At 42.2% G+C, this 23,368-nt stretch overlaps 1 protein-coding gene across 2 annotated transcripts in view; it reads left to right on the plus strand.

Annotated features, from left to right (window-relative positions):
* sgcd (sarcoglycan, delta (dystrophin-associated glycoprotein)) overlaps positions 1 to 23,368 on the plus strand; it is a 249,171-nt gene that overhangs the window by 215,730 nt on the left and 10,073 nt on the right. For both annotated transcript variants that reach the window (XM_031807877.1, XM_020464814.2), the window contains exon 6: positions 19,051 to 19,123. In XM_031807877.1, the coding sequence (XP_031663737.1) occupies positions 19,051 to 19,123 (73 nt within the window). The remainder of the gene's footprint in view (positions 1 to 19,050; positions 19,124 to 23,368) is intronic.

Raw genomic sequence — 23,368 nt, forward strand, 5'->3', positions numbered from 1 at the left:
CACAGCTAATCAACCCCCTGAAATTATTGGATTCTTTTTTACACAAGATTGACAGGTGCTACATCCAGTGAACAAAACTAGCAACTTTGGGATAAGAATATACTGTAGCTTTTGATTGCAGGTAAAAGGATAAATTCGTCAAATGTCTTCAATGTTGTCAAAGCAATCTGCGACTTAAACGTGGCTGTAAATAGGCTTTTAGAGGCAAATATGAAATGTGATTGTTTTATACACGTATCTCTATATTAAATATGATTGTTTTTTACATGTCTCTCTTTTTAACACAAGGCTCAATCAGTGCTGCCAGGTAAAACTTGATTACAGTGTTCTGCACCCTTTCAAGATGGTCTCGAAGATGAACAATGCTATATGAAGCCAGAGTTGTGTAACTGTGTCTGAAAGCAATGAAGTGGAAATATAAAGCTTGACACTTGAGGAAAACACAAGTGAAATATTTCTGACAAGAGCATTGTAGGAAGTGAGTTTGATTGCGATCCTCGAGATGCCTCCCTCAGAATGGATTATTGTCCAATGAGAGACCCGAGAGACTGCATGGCTGTATTATGATATCAACACTTGATTTGGCTGTTTAATAAATCAAATAAAATGTGGTTTTAAAACCAACAATGTGGTTTTAAGAAAAATATGTGTTAAGAAAGTATTTAATAAAATTAACTGAAGTAAAAAATAAATAATAAAAAATAAAAGTAAAAAGAAGAAAATAGAAAAATAACAAATAATTGAAGCTCAACAATAAATTAACAGTAGTGAGGTTTATATACAGGGGTTTCCGTGTGCGGGGGCACAGGTTAGTCAAGGTAATTGAGATAATATGTACATGTAGGTAGAGGTAAAGTGACTGTACATAGATTAGCAGCAGCATAAAAAGAGTAGCAGCAGCATAAAAATGGGGGGGGGGGGGTCAATGCAAATAGTCTGGGTAGCCATTTGTTTAGCTGAGTCTTTTGGCTTGGGGGTAGAAGCTGTTAAGAAGCCTTTTGGACTTAGACTTTTCGCTCTGTTACCGCTTGCCGTGCGGTAGCAGAGAGAACAGTCTATGACTAGGTTGGCTGACATCTTTGCCAATTTTTAGGGCCTTCCTCTGCCTGGTATAGATGTCCTGGATGGCAGGTAGCTTGGCCCCAGTGATGTACTAGGCCCTATGCACTACCCTCTGTAGTGCCTTGCGGTTTGAGGCCGAGCAGTTGCCATACCAGGCGGTGATGCAACCAGTGATGCAATGCTCTCGATGGTGCAGCTAAAGGACATTTTGAGGATCTGAGGACCCATGCCAAATCTTTTCAGTCTCCTGAGGGGGAATAGTCATTGTCGTGCCCTCTTCACGACTGTCTTGGTGTGTTTGGACCATGATAGTTCGTTGGTGATGTGGACACCAAGGAACTTGAACCTCTCAACCTGCTCCACTGCAGCCCCGTCAATGAGATTGGGGGCGTGATCGGCCCTCCATTTCCTGTAGTCCACGATCATCTCCTTTGTCTTGATCACATTGAGGGAGAGGTTGTCTCTGACCTCCTCCCTATAGGCTGTCTCATCGTTGTCGGTAATCAGGCCTACCACTGTTGTGTCATCAGCAAACTTGAGCATGTTGACTCATGCTTGGCCATGGAGTCATGTGTGAACAGGGAGTACAGGAGGGGACTGAGCATGCACCCCTGAAGGGCCGCCGTGTTGAGCAGATGTGTTGTTACCTACCCTGCTGTAATGCAATTCAAAGTTTACCTGTCTATTGTTATTGTTACTCAACTGCTTCAAGTTCCACACTAGGTGGATAATTTTTGTTGAGCAAGACGCCACTGTGGAGCAGAATAATGTCATGAATTGTTAGCTTCTCAGTTACAGCAAATGTTTTCACCTGTGTGAGTACAATTAGGGTAATACTGAATAGTCACACAAACCATAATTACAATAGCAGTTGTATATGGTACACAAGACCACACACTGTGCACTTTGGAGACCTTTAATCAAGATTTAGAGAACTGTGGCCAAATGGCACAGTGTGTTGTGTATACAGTCTCGTGAGCCAGCCCTGTACAGTACAGGAGCACAACCAGCAGTTTACAGCGATCCTCATTGTCTTCCATAGGAAACCAAACCTAATCAATTACACAAGAAAAACCATGAGAGAAAGGAATGAATTAGCCGGGAATGAGAGGACACAATGGAGCACTCCTCTATGGTAATTAAAATATGCTTGGAACAGGGAATTCCGGAATTGTCAATGGAGCATGCTCAATCGAGTATTCTCATATTCCCTCCATCCCTCTCCACCCCCCTCTCTCTACTCATCATCACAACCGTAAATTAGCAGGAATCCACAGAATAATGACATTACCTGCTGCTGTTTTTTTAAATATATAATTATAATTAAAGGCTCATTTATTTGCCTCAATTATATCCCATTGGACTGCAGTGGAGGCTGATTCAAATTGAATTACACACTTAATAATCACAACAGCACTCTGATGATTGTAGGATCCCTGAAACAGATAGTATTAATATATAGCCTGGTTTGGAGAAATGCTTGTCAAGTTATTAGCACGGCACAGATGATAATGTGGCAAACCCAATTTTAGATGCTACAATGGGGGATGTCAATATGGATTGAGAGAAGCAACGTGCAGAAAGTAGTCCCATCCGTCAGTGATGTGTCTGTCTCACAGTAACCACATCACCCAGTGAATGGTCGTTACACCAGTCCAGATGTTTGATCTGACAGACGGGGAGACAATGCCAACTCCATAATATTTGTACAATCCCTAGTCTGTAATATGACACCCGTGAGAGAAAATGGGAAATTAGTCTGCTAAGCGCAATGTTTAATTCATATCAGGTTTATGAGGAGAGCATGATACAGATACAGATATGGCCATGCGGCCAAACAACATTGCCTTTATTTACATCCTGTCTACTCTATCTATCATGTGGCCTTCAGACCTTCAGCTGTGATGTGTATTACAGTGTGTGGCTGCTGGAGAGCCACTTCAAATCAAATCAAATGTATTTATATAGCCCTTCGTACATCAGCTGATATCTCAAAGTGCTGTACAGAAACCCAGCCTAAAACCCCAAACAGCAAGCAATGCAGGTGTAGAAGCACGGTGGCTAGGAAAATCTCCCTAGAAAGGCCAAAACCTAGGAAGAAACCTAGAGAGGAACCAGGCTATGTGGGGTGGCCAGTCCTCTTCTGGCTGTGCCGGGTGGAGATTATAACAGAACATGGCCAAGATGTTCAAATGTTCATAAATGATCAGCATGTTCGAATAATAAGAAGGCAGAACAGTTGAAACTGGAGCAGCAGCACGGCCAGGTGGACTGGGGACAGCAAGGAGTCATCATGTCAGGTAATCCTGGGGCATGGTCCTAGCCCCCGGACACCACTTGACCTGACCTTAGTTTCCTGCTTCAGCCAGTCTCTAATTACTGGATAGGGCAAGGGTCTCATCCACTCCTGGTGGGTGGCTACCTGGCAGTGGTGGTCCAGACTGCTGATGATGGGGGCATGACCCTACAGCACATGGCCAGTGGCCTCATTACAGTGGACTGGTTGACTTGGTTAGTTAGGGGTCAGTCTCAGGACTTTGTCTTGCTCCTGGTGCTGTATGTTGTAATTCCACTGCTACTGTGAACAATGACCAGTAGAGCACATGGGGTACAATGGTCTATAGCCTATGGCACTATGCTTCCTAGGGTTAGTTTAGTTTTCAGATGTCTGCTATAAAAAGAAAGAGTTAAGGAAATGCCCACTGCATTGCCATCAAAATTACAGCTGAGTCATTCCAAATTCACCCATTTCACTTCATTCTCTTCCTCATGTTATTCCCTTCTCTCTCTCTCTCCTTGTGTGTGGCTCCAGCTTGCATTAATACGATCATAAAGAGCAGCCGGGAGTAACTGTGTGACAAGTGTCATACATGAAATTAATATAGGGCGCAAGAGGGAGACTACATTTCACCGTCTGATCAGGTAGGAATGGGGAATGTGCTTTGCAGAGTGGCCATTGGATTTGTCAGGTGACCATGCTAAGTAGATGATAAAGAATCTCTAAAAGCCAGTGAGTTATATCCACCTGCTTTACCTGAGCCTCTTCCTAGGGCTTGGTTTCACGGTCCACATAAATCTAGCCCGCCACTGGTCTGGTCACAAAGCTAGATTAGATTGTAACCATGGAGTCAGTACAGTCCTGGGGTTTTACAGCGCTGCGCACCCGGCAGAGCCATTTGCAAAATCATGGCAACATTGTTTGCCTTTCAAGTCTTGTTTCTGTCACTGACACCCTAAGACCTGCATTACAGACGGATAATGTGTTTCTTTTCATCTTTCGGATATATAATCCCTGTCAAGGCTATGTGAGAGGGAGGATGCTCTAGGTGTACACCTTGTCTCCAATAGCAATATTATCCAACTGCATCCACCACTGATCCATAATAACTAATGGTATCTGTGAACATGGATGGCTCTGGTAACGGTCTAAAATGTAAGCCTGCAGCTGAGTATCTTTAAAAGGTCCAACGCAGCTGTTTTTATCTCAATATCAAATTATTTCTGGGTAACAATCCTCTGAAGGTCTGGTCAAGGACACACACACACACACACAAAACCACACACATACATCCACAGCCCACTACACACACACCCGCAAACCCTCTCGACACGTACAAACATACACTCAATAGTGTGATCACACTGTTCCAGAGTGAGCTTGTTTATCCACACAGCACAGTTATGAGTTCCACAGCTCCATGTATGGCTCCATGTTGCTGGGGTGACAAATGGCCTGGTAGCAGAGGACGATGCTATCGGCACCACACTGTTCTGTCATCCCCGTCCCCTCTACCTGTACCAGGTGCCTGCTCCAGGTGTGATCACTGCAGTTTGTACCTATAAACCGGACGACCAGATGATAGTAGAGTAGTTCAAAGGGTACAGTATAAGTACATAGAAAAATGGACATGTATAGTGAAAATACATGTAGATAACCTATGGGCCTACATTTACTTGCAATTGTGCATTCAAAGTAATCAGCTACAAACAAAATATGTTCTGGTGTATTAGACATATATTTAACACCATTTGTGGTAGTGTACTGAAAATACTTGACTTCTTGCTTTTACAAACTATGTCCCACTGTTTAATGTATACTCCTCAGTCCCCGTTGAGCCTTGTTATCGATGCAGTATACCCTCTTCTCCTCCACACCCCTGCCACTAATGCACCCATCCCACTCCTCTCTGACCTATTCCAAGAGGAGGCTGATGCAAAATACATTTCATTATAATCTGCAGTCTACTGTACCACTGAGGATCCCCGGAGCACTCTTCAACTGTACATCACCTCCAAGAACCTCCTTCTCCCCAACACTCAAGTACACTTTTGTTCCAGGAGCAATAGCCACTTTCACTATAAAAGGTCCACCGGGTCTTTGGATACAAATGTATGCAATTCAGCTGCTAAATGGCACTGCACCCAAGGCAGATAGATAGTTCCAATTTTACTGCATTTACTGCATTCGGCCACCTGGAGTTCTCTTCCGGAGTACTGTGACTGAAATCCTATTTAAAAGATGCTACAATGACGCTTCCATTAATTGGAGACAAATAGCTGGTGTGTTGTTGTTCGGTAGCAGCCACCTCAGGGTAGTGTGAGGGAGACTCTGTTTAGCTCCCAGAGTAATATCCCTCACATTAGAATTGTATACTTCATGTACAATTTGGTCTACATTACATTGTCTCTTAACACTTTGTCAATCAGCTTTTACATTTTTTCTGATACACATCTATGCAATCCTGATAGCTAAAGGCAATTTAAACATTGCTCGATCCTATGTTTAGATACAGGTCTTCTATCGTATAAGGAATGCCTTTGAACATTCTAGTGTAAATACAGCAGGACCTGCAGATATCAGCTCAGCAGCTGTGCTATCCCAGTTAGATCCTGCAAGAAGACCCATGTACTGTAATGTGTGTGCAGCCGTAATGCGTACGGATACTGTCCCAGTCAAAAGTTTGGACACACCTATTCATTCAAGGGGTTTCTTTATTTTACTATTTTCTACATTTTAGAATAATAGTGAAGACTATGAAATAACACATATGGAATCATGTAGTAACCAAAACCAAAAAGTGTAAAACAAATTTGACATTTTTCAAAGTAGCCACCCTTTACCTTGGTGACAGCTTTGATCACTCTTGGCATTCTCTCAACCAGCTTCATCTGGAATGCTTTTCCAAGTGTTTTGAAGGAGTTCCCACATATGCTGAGCATTTGTTGGCTGCTTTTCCTTCACTCTGCGGTCCAACTCATCCCAAATCATCTCAATTGGGTTGAGGTCAGGTGATTGTGGAGGCCAGGTCATCTGATGCAGCCCCCCCTTACTATCCTTCTTGGTCAAAAAGCCCTTACACAGTCTGGAGGTGTGTTTTGGGTCATTGTCCTGTTGAAAAACAAATGATAGTCCCACTAAGCTCAAACCAGATGGGATGGCATATTGCTGCAGAATGCTGTGGTAGCCATGCTGGTTTAAGTGCGCCTTGAATTCTAAATAAATCACACACAGTGTCACCAGAAAAGCACCCCCACACCTCCTCCTCCATGCTTCACAGTGGGAACCACACATGCGGAGATCATACGTTCACCTATTCAGCATCTCACAATGACACGGCGGTTGGAACCAAAAATATGTTTCTTGGCCCAAGCAAGTCTCTTCTTATTATTGATGTCCTTTAGTAGTGGTTTCTGTCCTCTGAACTGTTGATGTTGAGATGTATCTGTTACTTTGTGAAGTATTTATTTGGGCTGCAAATTCTGAGGCTGGTAACTTGAATGAACTTATCCTCTGCAGCAGAGTTAACTCTGGGTCTTCCTTTCCTGTGGCGGTCCTCATGAGAGCCAGATACATCATAGCTCTTAATGGTCTTTGCGACTGCTCATTTGCAAAATGTTCCGCATTGACTGACCTCCATGTCTTGAAGTATTGATGACTGTCATTTCTCTTTACTTATTTGAGCTGTTCTTGCCATAATATGGACTTGGTATTTTGCCATGATATGGACTTGGTATTTTACCAAATAGGGCTATCTTCTGTATACAACCCCTACCTTGTCACAACACAACTGATTGGCTCAAACGCATTAAGAAGGAAATAAATTCCACAAATTAACTTTGAACAAGGCACACCTGTTGATTGAAATCCATTCCAATCGACTGGTTGAGAGAATGCCAAGAATGTGCAAAGCTGTCATCAAGGCACTTTGAAGAATTTCAAATAGAAAATATATTTATTTATTTATGTCACACCCTGATTTGTTTCACCTATCTTTTTGATTGTCCCCCCTCCAGGGTGTTGCCCTTCTTCTCCATTATCCCCTGTGTATTTATACCGGTGTTCTCTGTTTGTCTGTTGCCAGTTCGTCTGGTTTGTCAAGTCAACCAGCGTTTTTGTATCAGCTCCTGCTTTTTCCCCAGTCTCTCTTTTCTCGTCCTCCTGGTTTTGACCCTTGCCTGTCCTGATCCTGAGCCCGCCCACCTGACCACTGTGCCTGCCCCTGACCCTGCCTGCCGTCCTGTACCTTTGCCCCTGTTGCTGTTATGAACATTGTTACTTCGACACGGTCTGCATCTGGGTCTTACCTTATCCTGAAAGTTTAACTTCTTGAGTGTAGGGGGCAGGATTTTCATTTTTGGCAAAACAAAAGTACCCATTTGAAACTGCCTATTTCTCAGGCCCAGAAACTAGAATATGCATATCACTGTCAGATTAGGATAGAAAACACTCTAAAGTTTCCAAAACTGTCAAAAATATTGTCTGTGAGTATAACGGAACTGATATTGCATGCAAAAACCTGAGGAAAATCAAACCAGGAAGTGCTGTTTTTCCTGAAAGCTCTCTGTTCCATTGGATGCCTTGCCTCCATTTAATGGGATATCAACCAGATTCCTTTTCCTATGGCTTCCTCAAGGTGTCAACAGTCTTGAAACATAGTTTCAGGCTTTTATTTTGAAAAATGAGCGAGAAAGATAACATCATGTCAGTGGATAGCTGGGTGTTCGCAGAGTTTTGCTTGCACAACAGAGTGGGGCAGCCATCGTCTCTCCCTCTCCTATTGAAAAAGCGACAGTCCCGGTTGATATACACTGCTCAAAAAAATAAAGGGAACACTTAAACAACACAATGTAACTCCAAGTCAATCACACTTCTGTGAAATAAAACTGTCCACTTAGGAAGCAACACTGATTGACTAAATTTAACATACTGTTGTGCAAATGGAATAGACAACAGGTGGAAATTAAGGACATTACATGAAAGTTGGATCAGCCTGTAGTGTGGTTTTCCACTTTAATTTTGAGTGTGACTCCAAATCCAGACCTCCATGGGTTGATAAATTTGATTTCCATTGATAATTTTTGTATGATTTTGTTGTCAGCACATTCAACTATGTAAAGAATATTTCATTCATTCAGATCTAGGATCTGTTATTTTAGTGTTCCCTTTATTTTTTTGAGCAGTGTATTTTCCATAACCAAAAATATAGTATTTTCAGCTGTTTGAAGTTGGTGTACAAAACTGAAAGTAAAAGATGCAAAAACTAAACTTAAGAACGGGAAGCATAAAAAAAACACATATAAAAACAGATCTATTGCTTCTTAAACCTGAAGGATCTGTAGAAGGTCTGTATGGATGAGTGGAACAAAATCCCTGCTGCATTGTGTGCAAACCTGGTCAAGAACTACAGGAAACGTATGATCTTTGTAATTGCAAACAAAGGTTTCTGTACCAAATATTAAGTTCTGCTTTTCTGATGTATCAAATACTTATGTCATGCAATAAAATGCAAATGAATTACTTTAAAAATCATACAATGTGATTTTCTGGATTTTTGTTTTAGATTCCGTCTCTCACAGTTGAAGTGTACCTATGATAAGAATTACAGACCTCTACTTGCTTTGTAAGTAGGAAAACCTGCAAAATCGGCAGTGTATCAAATACTTGTTCTCCCCACTGTATATCTACCTAGATATAGATAGATATATATACATATCTGGTAACAGAATGGTGTTCAACATAGGAGACAGTACTGCCTATGATCGAACGGTAACTGTTATTTTCCCTCCTTTCTTAACAACTGCAGTACAATCAGAGCTTAGTTGTAGTATGCATGGCCTTGAATCAATAGCCTGCCTATGGGAACCACTTGATCAATATCTTCTCACTTTCATTGACACATCACCTTGTGAACTTTAGTCGACTTTCATACATAGGCACACACATGCGCACAAATGTTTGCACAAACAGGCACACACTTGCTCTCTCACTAAACTCTCCATTGGGAACCGGACTGGGCCGACTCTCCCGGTGACATCCTGTAATGCACTGGCCATAAACATCCATAAACAGATTGAGTGAAATATCGATAAAGCCATTTTGTTTTATTGTCCCCCCTGAAATGATTTTGTCAATGTGCTTCCATTACGTCTCCTCCAACCCCCCTCGTCCGCTAGTCTCCTGCTGATCAATCAGCGCTTTATGAAGCATGCAGCAGGATATAGCACTAGTGTTTGGAGGCCTCATAAACATTCACTTAATAGCTACTATAGCAACTGGTGGTGGGATGGAGGGAGGTGATGAAGAAGAGTGTATGGGCAAAGGATGACAAAGACAGAGGCTTGTTTCTAAATAGGTTATATAGCACAGTCGGTGTGGACCAGGCATCCCAGTGAGAGGTGATGTTGTTGATCCAGATATACAGTAACAGCCAAAAGTTTGGAAACACCTAATAATTCAAGGGTTCTTCTTTATTTTTTATTATTTTCTACATTGTAGAATAATAGTGAAGACATCAACACTATCACATAACAGATATGGAATCATGTAGTAACCAAAAAGTGTTAACTCTTTGACGCACCCATCCCTTTAGCGGGATCATTTTCATCAACACCCGCTGAATTGCAGTGCGCCAAATTCAAATTAAATTACAATTTTTATTTTATTTTCATGAAATCACAAGTGCAATATAGCAAAACACAGCTTAGCTTGTTGTTAATCCACCTGGCGTATCAGATTTCAATACAGCTTTTCGGCGAAAGCATAAGAAGCGTTTATGTAAGAACATCTCTCTCAGTAGACAAAATATTACAAACACTAGCAGCCAAGTAGATTGGTCACGAAAGTCAGAAAAGCAAGAGATTAAATCGCTTACCTTTGATGATCTCCGGATGTTTGCACTCACGAGACTCCCAGTTACACAATAAAATGTTCCTTATGTTCCATAAAGATTATTTTTATATCCAAAATACCTCCATTTGTTTGGCGCGTTATGTTCAGAAATCCACAGACTCGAGCGGTTACGACATCGTAGACGAAAATTCCAAATAGTATCCGTAATGTCCACAGAAACATGTCAAACGTTTTTTATAATCAGTCCTCAGGTTGTTTTAAAAATATATAATCGATAATACACTGCTCAAAAAAATAAAGGGAACATGAAAATAACACATCCTAGATCTGAATGAATGAAATATTCTTATTAAATACTTTTTTCTTTACATAGTTGAATGTGCTGACAACAAAATCACACAAAATTATCAATGGAAATCAAATTTATCAACCCATGGAGGTCTGCATTTGGAGTCACACTCAAAATTAAAGTGGAAAACCACACTACAGGCTGATCCAACTTTGATGTAATGTCCTTAAAACAACTAAAAATGAGGCTCAGTAGTGTGTGTGGCCTCCACGTGCCTGTATGACATCCCTACAACACCTGGGCATGCTCCTGATGAGGTGGAGGATGGTCTCCTGAAGGATCTCCTCCCAGACCTGGACTAAAACATCTGCCAACTCCTGGACAGTCTGTGGTGCAACGTGGCATTGGTGGATGGAGCGAGACATGATGTCCCAGATGTGCTCAATTGGATTCAGGTCTGGGGAACGGGCGGGCCACTCCATAGCATCAATGTCTTCCTCTTGCAGGAACTGCTGACACACTCCAGCCACATGAGGTCTAGCATTGTCTTGCATTAGGAGGAACCCAGGGCCAACCGCACCAGCATATGGTCTCACAAGGGGTCTGAGGATCTCATCTCGGTGCCTAATGGCAGTCAGGCTACCTCTGGCGAGCACATGGAGGGCTGTGCGGCCCCCTAAAGAAATGCCACCCCACACCATGACTGACCCACCGCCAAACCGGTCATGCTGGAGGATGTTGCAGGCAGCAGAACGTTCTCCACGGTGTCTCCAGACTCTGTCACGTGCTCAGTGTGAACCTGCTTTCATCTGTGAAGAGCACAGGGCGCCAGTGGCGAATTTGCCAATCTTGGTGTTCTCTGGCAAATGCCAAACGTCCTGCATGGTGTTGGGCTGTAAGCACAACCCCCACCTGTGGACGTCAGGCCCTCATACCACCCTCATGGAGTCTGTTTCTGACCGTTTAAGCAGACACATGCACATTTGTGGCCTGCTAGAGGTCATTTTGCAGGGCTCTGGCAGTGCTCCTACTGCTCCTCCTTGCACAAAGGCGGAGGTAGCGGTCCTGCTGCTGGGTTGTTGCCCTCCTACGGCCTCCTCCACGTCTTCTGATGTACTGGCCTGTCTCCTGGTAGCGCCTCCATACTCTGGACACTACGCTGACAGACACAGTGAACCTTCTTGCCACATCTCGCATTGATGTGCCATCCTGGATGAGCTGCACTACCTGAGCCACTTGTGTGGGTTGTAGACTCCGTCTCATGCTACCACTAGAGTGAAAGCACCGCCAGCATTCAAAAGTGACCAAAACATCAGCCAGGAAGCATAGGAACTGAGAAGTGGTCTGTGGTCCCCACCTGCAGAACCACTCCTTTATTGGGGGTGTCTTGCTAAATGCCTATAATTTCCACCTGTTGTCCATTCCATTTGCACAACAGCATGTGAAATTTTGTCAATCAGTGTTGCTTCCTAAGTGGACAGTTTTATTTCACAGAAGTGTGATTGACTTGGAGTTACATTGTGTTGTTTAAGTGTTCCCTTTATTTTTTTGAGCAGTGTATATTTCACAGCGGTTTAGATGGTACAATAAGTCTCTACACAATGAATGGTTGTTTTTTCTGTTTCCTGGTCTAGATCTGACTACAGCTGCAGTCTGTCAACACTGAGTAACTTTATTACTTTCTCTCTAATGGGCTCTAATTAGCATCTATCAACTTGTCTATGGACTGTGGCTAGCGGGGTGGTAGCAGTGTTTGAGAGAAGACTGACTGGACTCTGCAGTGACAGAATGAGGAACTGATGACGTGTTCTCTGATATACTGCACTGGTAATTTAGAACAGATTTTCTGGGTTTTTACTCTTCACCTTAATGCTGTGTTATGCATTAAGCCAAACCTTTCTGGGTTTATGTCCCTCAGACTGTATGAATTCACATAGCGAAACGAGCTTGAAGAGACGGTACTTATGTGTGAGTTTGTGTGAGTTTATGGCAAAATATTTCAAAATGTTGCTTTGACACTCTGGTATTCTGAAATACTGCTGTCTTGACAGCTCATCACACACCCATGTACTCTGGGAAAACTGACATTACATATGGACAGCCTCTATTGCTTATCATGGATATGGGTGGCAAGTTTGAATGGTCTTCTCTTTCAGGCAGGGGGCTGAGTTCTCTTTCAGCATTGTTAAATAAAAACAGTCCAAATTGTTCATTTTGACCATTAAGCTGGCACTATATACTGGCCATCTTTCTCTCCATACTATGATAATCGGCAGATAGCCTAGTGGTTAGAGAGTTGGGCCAGTAACCAAAAGGTTGCGAAATCGAGTCCCCGAGCTGACCAGGTAAAAATCTGTCATTCTGCCCCTGAATAAGGCAGTTATAAGGCAGAACAACCCACTGTTCCTAGGCCGTCATTGTAAATAATAATTTGTTCTTAATAACTGACTTGCCTAGTTGAATAAAAATAAAATAACAATCCTCATAAAAGCTGCATCATGACTCTTTTCCATCTGAGCAAAAGGTAATGTCTTGACTGTGAGGCCTGGTTATTTATACGAAGTGTAGAAATATGTATGGTTTTTTTCTGGTCTGTGTCATTGGGTGACTTGTGACAGGCTTTTGGGGTTTGGGGATTGTGATATGTCTCTTATCTGTCATAGTCTCAGTAGTCTGTTGGTAAATACATGTACATATACAACAGCCTACAGTGTAGAACTGCCACTAGAGACAGTTGATGCATATGGGTTTGCAAGCATTGGTGGAAAAGTACCCAATTGTCATACTTGAGTAAAAATAAAGATACCTTAATAGAAAATTACTCAAGTAAAAGGGAAAGTCACCCTGTAAAATACTTGAGTAACAGTCTAAAAGTTTTTTTTTTTTAAATGTACGTACTGTAAGCATCAAAAGTACATGTAATTGCTAAAATATACTTAGGTATAAAAAGCTTTGCATTCTTAGGAAACTATGCAGAATTTAGTTTATTCATGTATTATTTCTTACACTGTTACCCCAGGAAATGTTAAGTGTTATTATACATACAGCCGGGAAGAACTATTGGCTATAAGAGCAACGTCAACTTACCAACATTATGGCAAGTAATACGACTTTCCAAAAGCGGATCCTCTGTTTGGAGCACCACCCAGGACAATGGATCAGATCCCAGTAGGCGACCCAAAACAACGTCGCTGCAGAAGAGGCAGACAGAGCGGTATTCTGGTCAGGCTGACTTCCGTCATCATGAAGTGCTTTGAGAGACTAGTCAAGGATCATATCACCTCCACCCTACCTGACACCCTAGACCCACTCCAATTTGCTTACCGCCCCAATAGGTCCACAGACGACGCATTCGCAATCACACTGCACATTGCCCTAACCCATCTGGACAAGAGGAATACCTATGTAAAAATGCTGTTCATCGATCAGCATTTAACACCATAGAACCCTTCAAACTCGTAATTAAGCTTGAGACCCTAGGAAGCAACATCTCCACCCCGCTGATCCTCAACACTGGGGCCCCACAAGGGTGCGTTCTCAGCCCTCTCCAGTACTCCCTGTTCACCCATGACTGCGTGACCATGCACGCCTCCAACTTAATCATCAAGTTTGCAGACGACACTACAGTGGTAGGCTTGATTACCAACAACGACAAGACGGCCTACAGGGAGAAGGTGAGGGCCCTCGGAGTGTGGTGTCAGGAAAATAACATCACACTCAACGTCAACAAAACAAAGGAGATGATCGTGGACTTCAGGAAACAGCAGAGGGAGCACTCCCCTATCCACATCGACAGTACAGTAGTGGAGAAGGTGGAAAGTTTAAAATTCACGGACAAACTGAAATGGTCCACCCACACAGACAGCGTGGTGAAGAAGGCGCAACAGCGCCTCTTCAACCTCAGGAGGCTGAAGAAATTTGGCTTGTCACCAAAAACACTCACAAACCTTTACAGCCTGGTACGGCAACTGCTCCAGAGGGTAGTGAGGTCTGCACAACGCATCACCGGGGGCAAACTACCTGCCCTCCAGGACACCTACAGCACCTGATGTCACAGGAAGGCCAAAAAGATCAAAGACAACAACCACCCGAGCCACTGCCTGTTGACTACGTTTTTTAATCATTAAAAATTGGATGTAATAGATCTATCACTAGTCACTTTAAACAATACCACTTTAGTAATGTAGGGTTTGTAAACATTATATAATCTCATGTATATACTGTACTCTATAGCATCTACTTCATCTTGCCTATGTCATTCGGCCATCACTCATCCAAATATGTACATATTCTTATTCATTCCTTTACACTTGTGTATAAAGGTAGTTGTTGTGAAATTGTTAGATTACTTGTTTGATATGACTGCATGGTCGGAACTAGAAGCACAAGCACTTCGCAAAACACTTGCATTAACATCTGCGAACCATGTGTATGTGACCATTGCATTTTGATTTGATTTTAAAAGTATAATTTTAAGTTCTTTAAATTAAGCAAACCAGACGGCATCATTTTCTTATTTACGTTGTAACGGTTTTGACTTGAGGTTATTATTTATAGGGGTGCCAGGTAGGTTGTGCCTACCAGAGAAAACATTGGTTTCTCCTTTTGGTTTGGGAGGGAATGAGTCCCATCTGGTCCATCAAGTCTACACCAATACAAAGGACTTATGTAAAAGTCAGGATGGAAATAAACTTTCCATAAACCCTTAAAACATTGGAAAGAACTTCAAAAACAACTATATTATTTTGCGCGGGTTGTATTAGCAACATCAATGATTACACACACATATATATATATATATATATAATAACATCACAATGAGTTCTGGTTCCTCCAGAAATGTCCTGTACCTCGGGCCTAAAAAGAGTCCAGCCCGGTAAAGGAGTTCAGGGAACTCAAGTGACCTTTGTCACGCAATGTTTGTCCGTTCATTCGGTGTAGCGTAAACTCAGTATTATCATACAATCAATATAACAATTATTTTACCACACAGCTATAAAGCGTATCAATTCTTACTAAGTCCTCAACTACAACTAACTACATAAATCATCACAGTATACATCACATCAAAACAAATGAAATACTGTATACAAAAAGGTTGTAGTCAGTCAGACAATCCAATCCGCCCAAAAGATCTCCAGCAGAGAAAGGCCACGAAGAACAGATACGTGTAGTCCACGGACGCAAAGAGTGGATCCAATCCTGGGTAAACCCTATTAGGCTACAAAACAAACGGAATAGAGAAGCTTCTCGGGTTAGAAGCTTAGGGTTGAACCCATCACAACCCCACCTTTGCGCAGCTGATGCTGGCTATTTAATTGGGAATTAAAGGGAAAGCGCCCTATTCGAATGAGAAGCACTGAGACGGTTCAGAAAAATTCAGGGCCGTCACAACGTATAGCCAGGGGCATGCTCCAACACTCAGACATCATTCACAAACGAAGCATGTGTTTAGTGAGTCTGCCAGATCAGGGGCAGTAGGGAAGACCAGGGATGTTTTCTTGATAATTGTGTTAATTAGGCATTTTTTCTGTCCTGCTAAGAATTCAAAATGTAACGAGTACTTTTGGGTGTAAGGGAAAATGTGTGGAGTAAAAAGTACATAATTCTCTTTAGGAATGTAGTGAAGTAAAAGTAAAAGTTGTCTTAAATATAAATAGTAAAGTAAAGTATAGATACCCCTAAAATCTACTTAAGTAGGACTTTCAAGTATTTTTACTTAAATAAATTACACCACTGGCTGCAGGTAGCCTAGTGCTTAGAGCATTGGGCCAGTAACTGAAAGGTCACTGGTTCAAATACCTGAGCTGATAAGGTGAAAGTCTGTTGATGTGTCCTTGAGTAAAGCCCTTAACCCTAATTTGCTCCAGGGGTGTCATACTACTATGACTGACCCAGAAAACAACACTTTTTACTGCACCTATCTAGTTTACATGACAATAAAAACATCACATGAATGGTCCGATGGAGTACTGTCTCCTGTTTAGTGTCTTTTAATGGACCCTCATCCCTGTGGGAGTTCAAACAATGTTCATCTGACAATATTCAATTACAATTTATACTGTATTCCATGTGGCCTGCGTTATCTCCATATGGACTTCATTAATAATACTTTTCATATTCATCTGTTTCATGCAACTCTCATTGCATTACCTGCAACACCTGTCCGCTGTTTCAATGTTTGCTTCCTTACAAACAACTTTTTGACAAATAGATGTGTCACTGAGTGGTGAATAAGAACCCTGACCTAAACCCCCTAAAAGGGGAAGCCAGACAAACAGAAAATGCAAAAACAAAAAAACATAGCTTAGTCATAGTCATTTTACAGCCTAGACGTCCAGTTACACAGTCTTATAGCCATTCCCTTCATCTCTGCTGAAGAGGTGTGACTCCTAGCAGCAGAGCTGTCAGAGTAAAACAACCCCCTGCCAAGCCTACTGTACATATGTCCAAGAGGCCTTTGGGATACATACAGGAAGACCAACGCTGCTGTGCTGTTGCCATTACATTTACATCAGGAGAACAGAAGCACTTCCACCTGGAATAGATCAAGTTATCTACAGTGCATTCGGAAAATAATTCAGACCCCTTGACTTTTTCCACATTGTGTTACGTTAAAGCCTTGTTCTAAAATGTATCTCTTTTTTCCCCTCATCAATCTACACACAATGCCCCATAATGAGTATTCAGTATTCAGACCCTTTACTTTGTTGAAGAAACTTTGGCAGTGATTACAGCCTCGAGTCTTCTTGGGTATGACACTACAAGCGTGGCACACGTGTATTTGGGGACTTTTTCCCATTCTTCTCTGCAGATCCTCTCAAGCTCTATCAGGTTGGATGGGGAGCATCCCTGCACAGCTATTTTCAGGTGTCTCTAGAGATGTTCGATCGGATTCAAGTCCGGGCTCTGGCTGGGCCACTGAAGGACATTGAGAGACTTGTCCCGAAGCCACTCCTGCGTTGTCTTTGCTTTGTGCACAGGGTCGTTGTCCTGCTGGAAGGTGAAACTTTGCCCCAGTCTGAGTTCCTGAGCGCTCTGGAGCAGGTTTTCATGAAGTATCTCTCTGTAGTTTGTTCTGTTCATCTTTCCCTCGATCCTGACTAGTCTCCCATTCCCTGCCACTGAAAAACATCCCCACAGCATGATGCCGCCACCACCATTCTTCACCGTAGGGATGGTGCCAGGTTTCCTCCAGACGTGACACTTGGCATTCACACCAAAGGGTTCAATCTTGGTTTCTTCAGACCAGAGGATCTTGTTTCTCATGGTCTGTGTCCATTAGTTGCCTTTTGGAAAACTCAAAGCAGTCTGTTATGTGCCCATTTCTGAAGAGTGGCTTCCATCTGGATACTCTACCATAAAGGCCTGATTGGTGGAGTGCTGCAGAGATGGTTGTCCTTCTGGAAGCTTTTCCTATCTCAACAGAGGAACTCTGGAGCCCTGTAAGAGTGACCGTTGGGTTTTTGGCCACCTCCCTGACCAAGGCCCTTCTCCCCAGATTGCTCAGTTTGGCCAGGGGGCCAGCTTAAGGAAGAGTCTTTGTGGTTCCAATCTTCTTTCATTTAAGAATGATGGAGGTCACTGTGTTCTTTTGGACCTTCAATGCTGCAGAAATGTTTTGGTACCCTTCCCTAGACCCTTCCCTTCCCCAATTCCTTCGACCTCATGGCCTGGTTTTTGCTCTGACATGCACTATCAACCGTGGGACCTTATATGGATAGCTCTGTGCCTTTTCAAATCATGTCCAATCAATTTAATTTACCACAGGTTGAAACATTTCAAGGATGATCAATGAAAACAAGATACACCTGAGCTCAATTTCGATTCTCATAACAAAGGGTCTGAATACTTATGTAAATACGATATTTAAAATAATTGTTCTCATACATTTTCAAACCTTTCTAAAAACCTGTTTTCACTTTGTCATTGTGTGTCTATTGATGAGGAAAACGTGTAACTTAATCAATTTTAGAAGAAGGCTGTAACATAACAAAATCTGGAAAAATTCAAGGGCTTTGAATACTTTCCGAATGTCCCACATAGCTGAGGGAGTACTTCTTTTTGCATATTTTCCCTTGCTGCTTTCCGATCAAAAAGCTGAGAGCTGTAATTCAAGAAAATCCTTAAAGGAATAACGTCCCTGTAAATATTCTCAAGTATTCAGGTACCCAACCATCACCCTGTCGCTGTTATTGAAAATACTCCCCTTATTCGTTTTTGAATAGGATAACTTTTAGAGGCTAAACTTTTAGAGGTGTTTTGGAGTCCCTACCGTGCCACAAAGTGCTTTGAAACACATTTAGTGAGGCCATCGATCCACTAGCAGCACCCCAATGTAAAGGTTATTCAATAGCATAGGGTGGGACTACAGTAGCTCAGAGCCTAAATTAACTCTGTGGCATAGGTGAGACCTTGTGGGATGTGGCGGCCATGGCGGCCCATATAGATCTGTAGCTTTAGAGATTATGTCTATTGATTTGGCATCACAGTGTGGTATTGAGCGACGGGCCGACGGCTGGCAGAGAGAGGAGGTCTCCTGGCTAATGTTGTAGTTCTGTGATTACAGGTGCCGAGGGAGCCGTATTCACCAACTCTGTGGAGACGCCACACGTCAGGGCCGAGCCCTTCAAAGAGCTACGGTAAGATAAGTTTCTCTTTGAATCCACCCTGATGCACACACATAATATACATGCACACAAACACACACACGGCCGGGTTTGGGTACGGTGTAAACCTTGGTGTGTGGTGAGGGAGGGTGTGATTGGATTATTTCCTTTTAAATGATTCACTAACCCTATGCATACTGCCTCTGACAACCATTACTATATATTCCAGCCAGATAAGTGGTGTTTTAAAGATTTCTGTAGATGTTCTGCTGACAGGGCCTACACTGCAGGTGTGTCCTGTCATCAGACTAAGGTTATTTGCTTGTGCTAAGGTACAGCATCAAAATCTTCCTTTTGGTTCAGTTTTCCTTCTTAATGGGGTAGATAATGATATGTGAGTCCCCACCTATATGCTAGCATACAGCATAAACATACCTTTTTTGTAGTCAACTAAAATCCCAGTATTGTTTTTAATAGTTTAGAAACAGCAGATAGGTTCCACTCACAGGTAGATAGATACTTTTTACCCTTGTAGCAAATAATACAGTGTAATATTACTTTTGGGGACTCCCGAGTGGTGCAGCGGTCTAAGACACTGCATCTCAGTGCTAGAGGCATCACTACAGACCCTTGTTCGATTCCAGGCTGTATCACAACCGGCCGTGTTTGGGATTCCGATAGGGTGGTGCACAATTGGCCCAGCTTTGTCCGGGTTTGGGTGTGGCCGGGTTAGGCCGTCATTGTAAATAAGAATTTGTTCATAACTGACTTGCCTAGTTAAATAAAGGATAATTAAATATAAAAATTAGCTTTGGAACAGGCCTATAGGATTGGACTTTCTTCCAATGCCCTGTAGCTTGGAAAGACTCGACTCTGTGAAGCAATTTACACTCCTCAAGCAACTCCATCCCATCCAGTTCAGTTTTGATGAAGAACCATTTGGCTGCGTTATTGTGTGGTCTCCGACATGCACAGATCAATGGCTGTATCTTTGGCAGTGGATGAGCCCCCTCTCCACCCAGATCAATGCCCGGATGCTCATCAGAATGTAATTAAAGGAGCTTCTCATGAACTAAAACAAACATATGAAGTACAATGCCAATGTCAGAGGCAAGAGACGTAGAGAAGGGAGAGAGGGAGAGGGGTAAAGAGAAGTAGAGTGTGGCTGATGGCTGACAAGTGGTGGATTAGACATGGCAGGGAAGACAGATTTGTAGGGAGAGAGATAATGAGCAGTTAGTGCCACTTAGAGCGTTGGCCTCCACTGACACACAGGTGACTATACCACCACACAACCACCCAAAACATACAGTATATGGACACAAACAAGCACACTCTTCACCTTCCAATCTACAACATGGGTGTCAAACATATAGCCCAGTGTTTAGGGGTCCAATCCGGCCCATGTGCGTTTTGAGATTATCATTTGGGTGGGGGCGAAACAAAGTAAATATACTTTAAAATGACTAAACCCAAATTTAAACTGTGTAGAAATGATAATGGACAGTTTTGTTGACTGTCCAGCTCACTTACAATTACAGAAATGAAAACTAGACAGTCAGGGAGTATAAAAAATTCCCAAAACAATAGATAGAGGACTCATTGCAGACCGAATGGAGCCCCCGGGGCAAAATGTATTTGACACCCCGGCCATAAAATGATGTTTGTGAAGCCACAGACACAGCACCTCTCTCCCTCCCCCTGGCCCTAACAGAGTGAGAGGAGAGAAGGGTACAGTGGGCCCACCCTCGTTGACAGTTGACACTGGTTATCATCCCTGCCTCCACATACACCAAACATTCTGACACCCATCAATCAAAATGAACACTCTGTATGAACACGCAGTTCATAGCATCACCATGCTACTGTAGCAGCCCATGCATCATCCTTTACTTTCAGAACAGAGGAGGCCCATTCAGTGGTACTTAGATAGAATTGTACAGCTTCTTCATGTAAATGAACCGTGACTCATCAATCATTTACGGAGCTTTAGACATGATCATTTTAACCTTTTACTGCAGTGGGCTAAATCTGGGTCAGACAGTGACTCTTCGTAGTCTTAAAAAAATCTACTTTGAAACAAACATATACAACGCACAAACATGGTTATAGGCTTGCAAAAAAGAAGACACCTGTACCATGTCAGAATTTTTTTTTTCTTTTTTGAGTTTGCATCGAAATATTACACGTTATATACATCACAGAAGACTGAAATATAACAAAATTGTTTGACATAGAAACACCGGATTTTTGGCAGCATTTTTAGGAAAAGGACAGATCACTTTGAGTGATGCTCCGGAGCTCAACATACCATTCCCAGTGTAATTTTTGGTTGGAGGCTAGGGCTTTTTCTTCTATTTATGCACTCTTTTGTAACAAGTAGTCAATTGAAAATGAGATATGGCCCAAATTATCCAATTACATTGGAAAGAGGGGTGAGCACAGTGGAGCATGAATAAAATCTAATATTTCCATAATGTGTTGGAATCCTTGGCAGGCATCAATTCAGGATCCCATCATGTTCTATTTTGAGAGTCATATTCTCCTACTTAGAACAATAGCCGGCATCATATCTCTTCGGTTGATGATCATGTGTCATCCACATTACATGTCTTTCTATTGAATACATTTCTCACTTGTGGCAGCAGAAAGGAGTACAGGAATATTTGACAGATGTCCTGACCCGTTCTCTACACAGATAAAGACAAAACAATATGACGACTAGCTTGAGAGCAAAAAAACATCACAATAACTCCTTGAACATGGAATGTGTTCTCAAGAACGAATGTGACAAACCCATAAAAGGCTTCCTTTGAAAATGGAGCCACTATTATTCGACCGTGTCGTGACTTGACTTTGGCATTAACATTGACTGTTATTTTTCGAATTAACTAAACATGTCTAATTGTTACCTGATTAAATTAATCACGTAACAATTAACTCATTAGGATCTGGGGCACCACGAGAGCAGTTCTTTAAAGAGTTACCATCTCCCGAATCAAACTCTAAAAGATCTTTACCTATCACACCTATAAACAGTCAACTTATTATTCAAAACCTCGTATCATATCACCATTCTGAACAGTCATAACCTCCTTGCATCTAACCAGAGCCTTACTTATGATTCAGTACCAAACAATTTGGTTTAATTATTTATTTACTAGCTAATTAAATGTGAACACAGGATAAACATACACACTCTGCACCGGTTATTGCCTGGAGACTGGTCCACAACATGGGTTCTTGTTAAAGAAGAGAGGGAGAGAGAGGGACAGAGACACTTGACATTGCCACATTCAGAAACTACTCTCACCTACAATAAATAACCATATACTTTGCACACGAACCGCAGCCCTCTTTGAGCAAGAAATCATGAATGTATTTACTTGAAATGCCTGGGTTCCCCGGAGATTTCTCGGTGAACGGGGCAGTCTTGGAAAGGGTGATGGGCCGTTTCGCGGCAGGCTTGTAAGGCTCTGATTGTCCAAAATAGTTCCAACAACTCTTCTACTGTTGTCCTTCTTTGTAGTTGTTCGGTATCCGGTGACTTGTCGTGTAGTCCTGAACAGAACTACAGAGTTAATTTTCCTTCCATTCGCTCTTTAAGATACTTCTTTGAAGATAGGCTTGCCAACCTTATCGATGATTCCCCAGTGGGGTGATGAGAGTAGAGTAATACGATGGTTTGAGGAGAGTAACAGGATGGTCCTACTTATATTTGCTTTTGATGATACTTTACTTAGGACAGCTAATCAGCCATACCAGTGATTGTCCGGGAGGTGATGTTATCATCTCCACCTCATGTTGAGATTCAAAGTTCAAACCATTTTAAACACGTAGCAGCTGCTTCATACATTTTCTGGTTCCTTCTGTTTTTTTCTTAACCCATTATTTATACATTTTGCTCAAAAAGGGCGGTTCCGGCAGGCTGGCACACTCCCTGACCTCACTCCGGGGCAGTGACTACTCACTGTGCCAAGTTATGGGGAAAAAATGATCTCTTATAACTTCTCAAATCACATCCTTCTCTTAACAAAAACCCTTTCATCATGTTCCATATTACATGCACAACCCTTAGTATGGAAACTTTATCCGTGTAGTGGGTATACTTTCAAAGTTACAGTATTTCCTTTATTACATTTTTAATGACATCGCAAAATAACAAACATAATGACATTCGAGTTCTATAGATCGCCTCTGACCATTCCCCATGTTCTACGTTAGAAATATTGTTCCAGTGTTCGCTTTTGAGCATGTTAGAGTTTCAGCGGGAAAAAG

This window comes from Oncorhynchus kisutch, linkage group LG28 (assembly GCF_002021735.2).
Source record: "Oncorhynchus kisutch isolate 150728-3 linkage group LG28, Okis_V2, whole genome shotgun sequence".
In the NCBI taxonomy this organism is placed as follows: Eukaryota; Metazoa; Chordata; class Actinopteri; order Salmoniformes; family Salmonidae; genus Oncorhynchus; species Oncorhynchus kisutch.